Source organism: Gallus gallus, chromosome 5 (genome assembly GCF_016699485.2).
Source record: "Gallus gallus isolate bGalGal1 chromosome 5, bGalGal1.mat.broiler.GRCg7b, whole genome shotgun sequence".
Taxonomy (NCBI): Eukaryota; Metazoa; Chordata; class Aves; order Galliformes; family Phasianidae; genus Gallus; species Gallus gallus.
Genome location: NC_052536.1, coordinates 23,083,248 through 23,096,610, shown reverse-complemented (window position 1 = coordinate 23,096,610; position 13,363 = coordinate 23,083,248). Strand labels below are relative to the sequence as shown.

The 13,363-nt window shown below is 39.9% G+C and overlaps 1 protein-coding gene across 8 annotated transcripts in view; it reads right to left on the bottom strand.

Moving 5' to 3' along the window:
- Window positions 1-13,363, bottom strand: part of AMBRA1 (autophagy and beclin 1 regulator 1) — a 126,160-nt gene that overhangs the window by 69,444 nt on the left and 43,353 nt on the right. For 5 of the 8 annotated variants that reach the window (XM_046942520.1, XM_004941601.5, XM_015287216.4 and 2 more), the window contains 2 exons: window positions 5,575-5,658; window positions 4,976-5,076 (listed from right to left, as the gene is read on the bottom strand). In XM_046942520.1, coding sequence (XP_046798476.1) covers window positions 4,976-5,076; window positions 5,575-5,658 — 185 coding nt within the window. The remainder of the gene's footprint in view (window positions 1-4,975; window positions 5,077-5,574; window positions 5,659-13,363) is intronic. The other 3 variants (XM_046942522.1, XM_001233288.7, XM_015287217.4) reach the window with 1 other exon arrangement.

The following is a 13,363-nucleotide window of genomic DNA, read 5'->3' as shown; positions in this document are numbered from 1 at the left end:
CACACAAATCTTCCTGTCACAGAGAAAGGACAATATTTACACACCATCTTAGCTAATTTTTATCTAAACGAAACTTCAAATGCTCTAGCTATTGTGTCTTAATGGCTTCTGGCAGAAGTACAGAAACAAGAAGCTGAGCTTCTGCATCACTTGAAGACATACGACCTGGAATTCTCCCAAGGATACTAACTGAACAATGGGACAGTTTATGTGATTTTGCAAAAATATCATCTGGGTACCATACATGAAGTCCAACAACCCAAAGCAAAGGCAGGCTGTCAACATTCCAGTACTACTAAGTTTAACACGACCAAGTTGTAATTTCACCTATAGCTTAACCCTATGCAAGAGCCCTATTCAGCTTCCAATGCAAGAGATAGCCATTACAATTTGCATTACACAGCTTTGTTGGCACCTAAACAGAGAGATCCAAAACTGCACCATTATCACTCCTGAAGCAAGTTATATACTGAATAGAGATAAGTTATGGAAAAATCTGTAATACCAAACTTATTTTTTGAAAATATGTGTTTAGTCTCTGGTCTGAATCTATTACCCTAAAATAACAAGGAAATCACTCAAAACCTGTAAACGTTGACTGCCATTCAGGGCCATTCAGCCCTTAAGTTATTCTGAGTGTGGATTTCCCCATGAGATGGAGAACTTTGAGCAACTGTGCAGGATTACATTTCAGTAGATAAAGTCTGGTGGCAAAGTCACAACACACAAACACAATCTGTACCCACACACCGAAAAAAATCTTTTATTTGTTGAGATGCACATAACTGAAAGCTGTCTATTAAACCAAAGTAAGGTGAGAAAGAAGCATTTCCAGTAAAATTTCATATGAAGATCTCCTGCTGATCAACAGGAACATCAACAAACTGGCATCTGTGTCAATTTTTAAGGCCCCCTGCAAAGTTCCTTAGCAAACACTAATTTTCTTGCACTAAACTGAAACCAATGCCTTCTTTATTTCACTGTACCACCTGCATGTCTTTGTCTATCCTGAAGTAGTTAGATAATTACTATAAAACCTAAAGGAAAAGCTCACACAGGCAAAAGAAGTCAGAAGCACTTCAGTAGGAATGAAGGGGACTTTTTTTAAAAATATAAATAATATTTATATTTACTCATTTTTAATAACATATTAGGACCTACGTTTGTCTATAATTAGATGCCAAAAAAACATCCATGAGTTGGTTCTCAAACTACTTACTGTCCTGCTCACAGTGTGACTTAGGGCAAAGAAATCTGCAAACAAAATACTGGACAGAAGTCCTCAGCCTCAAGGAAAAACATAAAAAAAACTAAGAAAAAAACAGTAGGAGGTGGTAAACAACACTGAGCTCTGTCTTCCTTGATCCAGAGCCAAGCATGTTACACTGCTGAACTCTGCCACAACACTAACTCCCATTAAGAAACGTGTAACCTCAGCCTGCAGAACAGCTCTTTGGTCTCTCCTGGGAGGTGCAAATGCCTATCAGAACAAAAAGAAAAACAACCACACTCCGCTGGTTAGACTAGAAGACAAACAGACGCAAGACACTGTAGTCCATCGCATGAAATAGGTCAGTCCTATTGAATAAAAAGCCAAAATGTATTTATCGCTTTCACTGACACTTAAAAAAAAATACATCCAACTAGTTTTCACTGTATGGATGTCTCCTTGGAGACCATAACTCCACCATCTATGTCAGTTCAACAAGGAGAGAAGAGTCTAAAGGGCAGCTTACAGCCCACACTACCAAGAGTATCAGAAGAGCTACCAAATGAACTCCCAGATTTCTGATAAGTCTTGAAATAAAAGGAGAATGTGTTAGTGTTATACCAGTATTTTAAAAGGTTGAAATAGGATGAGATGTGTCAGTCTTGTCAGCCTGACATTGATTCCAGACAAAATAATGAAAAAGCTGATATAAGACTCAGTTAATAAAGGATTAAAGGAGGACAGTGTAATTACTGCCAATCAATAGACTTTACAGGAAAATATAACTTGTCAAACTACCAACACTTTTTGGTGTGATTACAAGTTTGAATGCTACAGGTAACAGTGTTGATGTAATAAATTTCCATACAGTGTTTTACTTGGTGCCATAAAACACAGTGATGTAGTGTAACATACCTGCTAACGTAAGGATCTACACTGTGCCAGTAGATGACTGGGGAAGGAACGTGCTGCTGGGACTTGTTTTTGTTCCAATGCTATATGCAAATTAGGCTGCTGGCATGAGATATCTGTCTGTCATGTTGACTAGTACCTCTTGACTCCCCCCACCCTGAACTACCATCTGCTTTATCCATCTGTTGTCACCTTTCCTACCTTCACCTAGAAGTGCTTTGGAGCAGGGATAGCTGCAAGTCCCTGACTACTACAATGGTACCTAACCCTGACCTAAGCCCTGCCTGACATCCTTAAGCCCTCCCATACCAACAATGCCATGCTGTCAAATCCATAGTGGTGGTGTTATGCCAGCCCATCTGCTTAGATAACTCGTTATTTTGGGGAGTTCATTAAAGATCACATTTATTCACAAGACACTCTCACCTAGCACGGAACTACTGTCTTTAAGAGTTGCAGGAGAACAACATTAAATAATGGAAAGTTGTTCATATAAAGCAGAAATCTGAAAGTAAATGTGGACAGAACTTGACAGCAAAAAGTTTGACGCTAAGAAATTTAGTCAGTACAGCACAAAAAACACAAACCCTTATGATCTGCCTGCTTTTTTTAGTTCCTCTCCTCATACAGCAATAAATGGGACAGGGGACAGGAGAAGTGCAACCAACAGCTCCCATAGACACATGGCCAGAGAAGTCTATTGTCAGCTTTTATGCAAGCTGTCAGGTTAGGAATTTGTTTTCTGGCATCTTTCTCAAATCCTGTAGAGGTTGCATAAGAAATACATTTGGTATTTATGAATTAAAAAAAAAAAAAATCAGAAGTAATAGTCTGGATGTACCACAGGATGAAGCAATTTAAGGCACTGAAGCTTAGATTAGCCTGATTTAAGTGGAAGATGATTGATTTTTCCTCAGCCAAGCCTGGCAACCTCACCTGTAATTGCCAGTCCAGGATTAAAGAATTCATGAGTTTTTTCACTGTGGTAGTGAAGACAGAACTACCGCGTTGGCAAGGGCTAACTAGAAAAGGAAGCATACGATCAGTGTTGCAACTTTCAACAGCCCCAAAATAAAGTATCAAAAATGCCAACGCTGCTGACTGACCTAATGACCACAAGAAATTCTCTATTCCACAACTGCCACCTCGTTTTCTAGTTTTCATCCCTCACACCCCCACCTAATATTTACATCTTCAACCCTCCTGGCTTCTGCAACACATTAACATGTTTTTGAACACAAGTGTAAAACATTTTGAAAGCTGAAAGTGTAGGTACAGACCAAAATAAACAGAATGCTGAAATAAAGTATGACAAGGAATTGCTGCATTAGGAGAATTAATTACTTTTATATGCAAGTCAGTGAAAGTCTTCACTTGGAATCCCAGCCATTTCCAGTGTGAGGTACCATAACACTGCAGCAGCCAACAAACCTTTCCTGAAGTATATTCAGCACAATACCATACAGAAAAGATTGGTCTTGTAATCATGGGGCTTCCAGCAGACAACTTCCATCATCTTTTGTTAATTTTGGCATGCATGCTGCAAACAGCAAATGTGTATTTTCAGGCTCAAATTCCCTAGAATGTGCAAGGAGAAGCCAGGCTGTTTCCCTGTCACTAAGGAATAGGCAGACTATGAGGAGGGCTGGAAGAGGGTTGAAGGCAGGTGTCTTCTGCAAAGCTGGGCTACAGAAAAGCTCTGCAGTGTTGCCTGGCAGCAAGTAATTATCTGCCAGTGCGCTGTTTCCATGTGCCAACAACCAAAGCCCACACAGGCAGCAAGCATGGGAAAGTACATGCGTCAGCTAAAGCTTCAGGCTAATTCCACTGCTTCCTAATAAAAAAATAGCGGAGGTGCTTTGAAGCCTAATCTATTGCAACAAGGTCTATGAACCACACACTCACTCAGACAAAAACGACCACAGACAAAAATCCAGGAGATGTTTCTTGCACTTAAGAGCCAGAAATCAAAGACAATACCCCTGTCCTACAAAATGAGCCATGCAAAAACCACAGCTCCACACCAGAACACTTGGGAAATCTTCAATGTAGGCAAAAGATGGTTTAGACATAGCTGATCATAGCTAAAGGTCTCTCAAGAGTCTGTGCGACCCTTACAGCACTCCTTACAGTGATGAAAATGCCTACAAACAGGAAAAAAAGCATATCCTGGTTTATCTGTCCATACCTTGTCTGTCATTCTCCTTCAAGCTCCAAGATGCCTTCCCTGCACTTGGGTTAATTACAGAGCAACTCAGAATTAGCCAAAAGAGCACCCTCAAGAGTTATGTCATCCAGAACCATTTCATTCATGAGCTGCCAGAGTGTGTCGACTCTTGTTCCCCTCCACATCCCCTCCCGCCTCCGCTTGCCCTTTAAGGCTCCCAAATGCCTGTGCACCATATGTGGTGGCAGCCTAGCTTTTTAACACACACTTATTAAGATCCTAATTGAATCCTGCATTGCCTTGTGTGCATCTTGCCAGCCAGAACACGAACAAGGCACCCTATAATTCAATTAGAAGGACCTGCAGCAAACTGATCATTAGTCTGTCAGGTTGTTAAGTAAAAGACATCTAGAAATAGGGAAGGAAGCTAAACAAAGACAGTTAACAGCACCCCTCCCCAAATCATGTTGACACTCCCATACACATCTTTGAAGAATGGAACCTGCAATGCCCAAGGACTTCAATGATAGCTTACCATCAACCCCAACCAGTCCTCTCTCGTTTCAGGGGACTTCAAACATGAATAGTTGGAATTAGCCTTTTCCTGATGGGTCCTCTTCTGCACAGATTCATGAGAAAAATAACAATAACATACACAACAACTCCAAACAAGGAAATCTCATTACCTGCCAAAACCCTGTTGACAGAAGAATGAGTGGCCAAGCCAGGCTGTCCCCTTTCATGGAAAATTCCAGCATAAGGCAAGTACTCTGGCAGCAAGAAGCGTCTGCAAAACAGAGACTGTAAATGTACCTGAAGACACATCTCAATATGCTACAGCAAATGCTTTAAGAAAACATGACTAAATCTCAGCACACTGTAGCAGAAGGAAGACTGGACTCCTCCACTTAGCCAGCCACTTCACTGCTTGAAATGAATGGCAAGTTACAGATTAGATCTTCCTCTGATCAATGTAGCTTTGAAGTCACCATCGAGCAAATCCCTTACCTCCCACAATAGCTTCCTAATCTTAAACCAGCAAGTCTCACTAAGAATTTCCCATCAGATTCTTTTCTCCTCCTATTACGTCCAAACATGCAGGTAAGAAATGCTAAGATCACTGATGATGCTAACATGCCATCTCGGGAGTTCCAGAAATTGCCAGCCAAGAAAACAGCAGCCTTGCACAAGAAAGAAAATCAATCTGAAAGTACCACAGAGTTGTACTACAACAAGCTCCTCTGGGATTTTCACATCCTTCCATTCTTATAAGTAGAAGCCTTACCTTGGGACAAAGCGCCCCAGCGATGGTGCAGACATGCGGGCATTACGGGGAGCTCGGTGCCTGGATCGATCTCCATTGTCCCTTCAGCAAAAGAAAAACAAATAGAAATTGCACATTGGAAATACAATGTAATAAAGTATCCTTCATGAACAGGAAAAAAAAAGCAATGTCAACTGGTTGCCTTGAAGACGCCACTGAGTTTTAATGGTTCTCTTGCATAAGTTGTATGCTTCTTATGTTCCAAATTCATACAGTTTATTATACCAGAAATGTCTGATAGCTTTGCATATAGATTGCATAATACACAGTTTCCTCATTGTTTGTCAGTGTCTCAAAAAACATCAACAAAATCACAGTCAATTGATTAAAGTCAGTACCCAAATAAACGAATCAGAAACCTTGTGATTTGGACCATGAGAACAAAAGCAAGCACACCGCAGTCCTGAAGAAAATGTTCTGCTAGCCAAGAACATCTACGACATTTCACCTGTTCGTTTCCAGAAGTTCTGGCTAAGGAACATCATCTGCAGACTCCTTCTGAGCTCTCTCCCTTCAAAGTCCAGTTTAAGTGCCATCACAACTTAAAATAAATCTCACTTTTCACAAGCTTTTCCTTTGAAGTCGGAAATGTTAAGTGGTATCAGACAAAACCATACCTCTTCAAAAACCTCTCATTCTGTTTCACAGCAAATGACTGTGCCTTGGAGAATGAGGTGAAAGGGTTTAGAATCTTTTGTCCTACAGTAGGTAAAGGAAAGCCTTCTTCCCCATAACAGTGCAAGACCAAAAAGACAGCCAAAAGCAGCTGTGTGGAATTGCCATCCTTGGAAGTCCCAGGCCAGAGCCAGACAATGCCATGGCTGATTTTGGCAAAAGCAACCCCACAACAAGCAGGAGCAAAGATCGAAGGACCTCGAACAAGCAAAATTCCTGACACTGCATTCATAGATGTCAGAGTGCCTGTAATCACACAACTCTAAAACTGCAAGGAAAACAACGACACTCCATCACTGAGTTGAGTTCTGAAACAGATCTCCGCAATGCTTTACGCTTCCAGTTCAGAAATGTACTTTCTGCATGACCTTGCACAAGCAGTAAGTATGTTCTCCTTGGATTCCAGATCCCGTCTGCCTGCAGTTCTAACTGCCCTCCTCCCAGGCAGTTGTGGGGAGAATATTTCCTACAGACCCCTAGAATCACTAGAAAACTAAATATTCCTTATGTAACACACTAGCAGTGCATTCCTAACCCATACCAGCAAGTTGTGCATGTGGTTGGGATTGTTTTCTTCTTTTTTTTTTTTGTTATTTTGATTTTTTAAAGTCAGTGAGCAAGAAACGTGGGCTGAGAAGAAAGTCCATTGCATGGCTGTTTCCCACACACTTGAGGAACCAAGAACACAAGAGCAGAGGTTGCTCTGCAAAGCTCATTAGCAGTTCAAGTTATTTCACCAAAATAAAATCTAAATCAAAGCTCAAAGCTTCCATTTCTCCTCCTGCTGCAGAAGCAGCATTTGCTGTTCAGAGCCAAAGCCACACCTCTCCCTGGGGTCTCTGTGAAACCAGCAGGGGTTCCTGAAATCAGCAAAATAAAAGATGCTGCTGGTCTTTTATCAGAAGCCTCCACTCTATCAGAGAGCAGATCAATAACAGAAGAAATACTGAAAAGTCTGAGTGCTGACATATCAACTTTTCCCACTAAAGAGAAAAGGCCAAAGGGGACAGCAAGCATCCTGTTCCAGATCCTGCCACACACAGTAAGAGCTGGTGAGAGTCAGACCAGAAATACAGCGATTTTTTTGTGGTTTTTTTTTTTTTTTAAAGAGTTCATGTAGTAGGTTTTGAAACTATGCTGATAGGCAGCCCTGGGAGAACAAAAGCCAAATGGTGTACAGGATCCAAACTTGTTTTGGACATCTACTAGAATCACAAGATGTTCTTGTAATGGATAAATAAAGGCAAGAGGAACAACAGGATTACACCCTGTAGAACTACCCAGAAAAAGAGAATCTCTGCAACAGGCTTCAAAAGGAACGAGGAATTAGCTCTAGCAAGCAAATTTAAGAAGGCGAAGATGCAAAGTTTCCCACAGCAGAAATCAAGAGTCCTTAAGCAACTAATTCTGGTCTTTTAAAATGGTACTAGCCAAAGTTCCATAGAAACATTTTAGGACACATGCTGTCTGATGAACTGGAGTGGAAGATGGGAGAACTCCTTTACTGTCTCCGTCTCTTTTTACATAACCCCTCAATACAAAAAGCCAGAAAGGTAAAAGACTATACTTTCTTCAGTTTTCATCAGGACAGACAGCCTCTAGAGATTCAGAAGAAGGCAATCTACTTTTAAGACCCCTTAAAAATTAAAATAAATAGATAAAATGTAACCCCCCATCATTCTAACTACCACTACCCTGTAACTTATGCATCAGGATTTGGAATGAGAAACAGTGACTATCCTGTGAGAATGCTAAAATTTCCAAGTACCAGAATGCAAGCGTAACATACACTTGCTTAGCTGTTTGTGTGAAAAGGGAATATTACCAAACATTACTCTGAATCACTAATTTACAGTCATTTATATCTAAACTCCTATGCTCAACGTCATGCAAGAGTTTTTGAGCATCTACTGCTGTAAAGCTAGAACAGCTGATATTACCCTGGTGCCAGCTGAAGATTATTTCTGCACCTTCTAAAAAGGAAAATAAAAAGCTCTACAGATCAGTAAAGATGGGTGGCACTTTGTGTTATTTCTGTACTACACACTGCCTGCTGACAGAGGGAGGAGAGCAGATGTTAGATTGACTGCAGTGCCAGCGTGAAGCGCTCCTGCAAGAAACGAAAAGCTTCCTACAAAGTTCTCTAAAGTAGGAGTGAAAACCACATGTTCCACTTCCTACCTAATGTCAACTACCTATAGACTCATTCAGCTAATTATTTGCGGTGGATAGTTTAATTAACATAACTTGAAAAGATAAATCCCTCAGTATGTTTGTACTCATAAGCTTCCTCTGTAATACGACCCAACAGCTTCCTTGCAAAAATAAATGAAACCTATGTGTCACAGCAAGTGCTGTAACAGGGTTGAAAAGTCTCTTGGAATATCCTTTGCTGTCAGTGCACCAGCAAAAGCAAACGGCACAGGGAAACTTCTGAAGAAGAAACAAAACCAGACTAGTTCGTCTGAGGAGGAAAACGGCGAACACCAACAAATGGTCAACAAATTTTAAGGGTCTGGCCCAGAATTCAGGTTACAGACAACTTGCTTAGATCCCAGCATGGGATAATTCAGAACAGCAACACGGTGAGTAAGAGTTGGTAGGAGAAAAACAGCATTAACACAGAAAGGAGCAGGAAGAGAAAGCAACATTCCCATATATTCAAGAAGGCTCGTAAAGCTTATAGGACAGAAGAAGGATGAAAGTTTATATAAACTGGATTTCTCCTTGGTACTTTTCTTGCCTGTTGACTGAAGTATATAGAATAGAGTAGAAATGACAGCTGTGTAAACAGATATATAGGTGCAAAACTATGCATTCTAGAGCTTGGAGAACAAAGGGTTTCTTTCTCATGTAGTAATTCTGCTACCACATTAGTAACTGAATGGATACAGAAGATAGTCAAGATCATCAGAAAAGGGAAAAAAAAAAGCTAGGTTTTGCTTTTCAATCTTGGCAACAGTAATCTTTAATATTTAGAAATTGTTGTATTAGGAAGTGAAATTAAACACAGCATGGAATTCCTAATGCAATCTGTTGGCCTAACTGTTCCCATTGTAGTCAACATTAAAACTCCCACTGCCTACATTGCCAACAGAATTAGGTCAACAAGGACCATTTTGAAATGTCATTTAATTATCAGAGCCAGCACCAGTAAAGTCACACAAGCACAAAAGAACCAAATTATGCCAGACCAAGCCAATTGTTCCATATTTTTGGCATTTTACAGCACTTCATCTGATCAAATTTAAAATGCTAAATCAATTTCTATTGCAGAGGTTTCTGCATTTCATTCTAATGCTAAGTAACTGGTAAAGTGGCATCTACAAATACCTTGAAGGGTTGGCACTGGATTCAGTTACACCATCAATGTAATATGAAGAAAAGCTTTGTCAGTACTTCAAACATGAGGCATCTCCACACACTTGTTAGCAGTTGTCTAAGACTGCAGCAGGTTACTTCAGAGGAAGCAGCAGAAGGGCAGGAGTAGCATAAAGATCATACCGAGAGCTCAGAAGAGATTACCAAAAGGTACTATTTGGCTTTGGAAGCTGGTCAAAACTGACCCAGGTCCTTTAAAGAGTACACTTAGGATGTCAATAAAATGGCCACGAAGAAGAAACAGAACATATGTAGTTCACAGGATTCTCTGAGGATTTGGATGGATCAGACGACTTATACTGTGAAGAGCATACTCACAAGAGCTGCAGAGGACAACAAAATAAAGCAAATTATGCTTCATCAAAGGTACAGAAGCATGAAGAAAAAGGAGTGGGGGGGCACATTATGTTTGCTAGTGATTCTAAGAACATGTCAACCACTTTCTAGCACCATTACTGATGACTAAGAGATATACAGCGTTGCGAGCACAATGACAGTAAATTAACTACTGGCTTTACAACTGAGAGGATCAAGACATCAGAAAACGTCAGAACTTCGGCTTTTTTTCTGCCTGATCTAGCAATATCCTTCCATCTCCTGCAAACTGAGAAAACTAGAAGCATTTCTAGGAAATAAGCCTCTCAAAATTGAGACAAACACAAAATAAATAAAACGATGTTCTCAATATTTCAGTAAGATACACGTGTCCTAGGAGATGAAAGTCACGATGCAAGTTGCTGCAACTCTGCAGAAAGACATGGTGGCTAGAATACCATGTCCTGGATCAATAAGGCTGGTCTCTTAAAAGCATACAGTTTCCACCCTACAGATGCTATTTCACTCACAATCCTTAAGTCTTGAAAAATTTGTAAACAACCCAGAAAAAGAGGACCATCCTACTTATGACTGAGGACAACAGCATCTTAAAAACAGGAATATGTTTAACAGAAAACATTCAAGACAATCTCTGAGCAGAGATTTTTTCCATAGGTAGGTACAAATAGGTAAGTATGGACATATTAAAAAGGGTAACAAATACCAACATTCACAGACTTTAAAAGGATGAAAACTTTGATTTAAATGAATGTACGATCTCAAAGATTAAAAGCATAATCTTTTCTACCTGTCTTTGAAAGGTATGACCATTACTGAAGTACTTAGAACAGAAGGATACAAGAATTAAGAAAAATTAAGCAAAGAGGCATGCACTATACTAAAAGTTTTTTCAGGCACTAAGTGTATTTGGACCATGGAACGGACTCCCAAACATAACAGTGGAAGTCCAACAAAATTGAAGAGTAAAAACATGAAAGAAACTGCAAACAGCAATGCTGCCCAGCTGGAGAGGTAAGAAATAGAAGAGATTCTTTACATAGCAACTTAACATGGGAATTGATGAAGTTAGGTAAGTCACTCAAGACAGTGCCTTTCCATTTTCTTGTGTTCTTCTGAAGGCTCAAATGTCAGTCAAAACAAGCAGTTTTTTCAAGAAATTTTTCTCTGGTGTTCCCATGTTTTTATCAACTAAAACTTCCTAACAGCAATGATACTGTAGATTGCTGTGTTACTAATGGCTCTCCTGTCTAGAGGGAAACAAACCTCCAGCCTTGATTACCTTCTAGAGGGCCATTCTGAGGGAAATGTATTTACAAGATTAAAAATGGCACTTCAGAAGATGAAGTGTTTCAGATAAGCATCACATAAGAGAAGATTTGTCACCCGGTCAAGAGAAATAGCAGCACTTTCCTGTTAAACACCGAGGATTAATTGCTTCAGAGAAACACTAATTTCAAATCACAACAAAGCCCTCTTATCTAGGAGCAGAGCAGGTATCCAGTTGACTCTATTCTAATCACCTCACTATGTGGTGAACTTTCAAACAGATAACACCTTATTCTAAAAGGTTTCATACCCCATAGCTACATTGAATCCTTAGAAAACAGAAACTGGACAGAGGTAGACAATCCCTACACCCCAGCCTAGAACTGACAGTGGAGTACTGAGGAAATAACTTTATTCAGTGTTTTAATAAAAAAGAAAAAAGATCATCCAACATTACAACTGCCTTTCTTTGGAGACCCTTTAACTGGGCATCTTTAAGCACTTGAACATGAATATGAGTAGTGAAAGCATCAATACAGCTAAGTCTGATCACTTTGCAACTGGTGCTCATTTAACAGTTTGTACAGCAAATGCCTAACAGCTGCCCCATTGGACTTCAGCACTGGAATTAAGTGCCAAAAGCAAACATTAGTTTTTTGTTTTTAATAGAATACATTGACTATTACTACGCTACTCTTCCAAGAGAAATAGAAATGAAAACTTAACTGCACAATTGACTCAACTATCAGTTCTACAGGTTTGCAGAAAGCTAACCACTGCCTGCTCTGTATGGTTGGCAATAAAAATGCTTCCTTAGTCACTCTCATCAACACCTGACATCGTTTACCAGGTGATCTTGTTTGACTTAGGAGTTCCAGAGACAGAAAATAAAGGCAAAAAGAAAACAATGAACATAACTTCTAAGTAGCTTAAGTTGTAGAAAAACTCAGAAGGGTGAAGGATTCACTCTTGACATGAAGACTGTTTCAAGAAGCCCAGGCAACATACAGTGTGGGATATGATGTGAACTTTTCTGGCAACTGTCACCTTCCAAGAGGCACTTGTTCCTTTACCAGCCTGTTTTGAAGACACTCGCCTTGCTGGAATCTGACTTAATGGTAAAACAGCATTATGCTGGAGAGGTTAGCAATATCCTGCAGTGCTCCTGCAAGGAAATAGTCACTGCCTGTCACTGCATCCAAGCAGTATTATTAGACATTAAGACCAAGATAAGGAGAATATAAAAGACTGTCACAAAAGATAAAGATAAAAAGAACAGGGAAAATGAAGCTGTAGGCTATTATGAGCAGATCACAAGCCAAACTACGACTCTCACTAATCCTTGAAAAGTGAAGTTCAAAGAGTAGGTTCAGTATCATTTCCATTCATCCAGGACTTGTTAGCATTCTTAGCCTGCAACTGTGTTTAAGATGATGAATATAATTAACATAAATTGCTGCATATCTAGAAGCAACATCCTAGTGCTAACTGCTACAGAAACCTATACCGGAGCAAAGAACAACAAATGTGACCACCAAGTTCCAATCACTTGGCACCAAAAACGTAGATAAACGGGCTCTGGCAAGAAAACAACAACAAAGGCAGCTACATGCAACAAACAGTAATCCTGTTTTTCATATTTATCTGTGAACTCAAGTAACAAAACACTAACAAGAGTATTATTTGTAGGTGCTCACGTAGGAGAGGTAGATGACAAACTTTGCATCTAAGGCTTCCAGAAAGAAATTACTGTTATTTCTGCAGTTTTCTGGTGAACCGAAGATCCTAAAAATCTCTTTTCATCAACATTTAAGCAACAAGTACATACGTATTTTTCTGCTTCTATCAAGTGTTCTGTTAACCTCAAATGTAAACATCAGGATAGCATCGGTAAGAAAGAAACAGAAGTATAATTGCTGTTACAAACCTTGCAGTTTAGCTATGCTACTTTTCTATCACCACACCAAAACACTATCATTGATTAAGTCATCCCTCTCACTCACCTTCACTACACTGTATCAGAACTGAACACTTGGCATCCCATCCACCTGGAGGCGATGTGGGCTAAGCTACAGCCATCTTACCAAGTAGC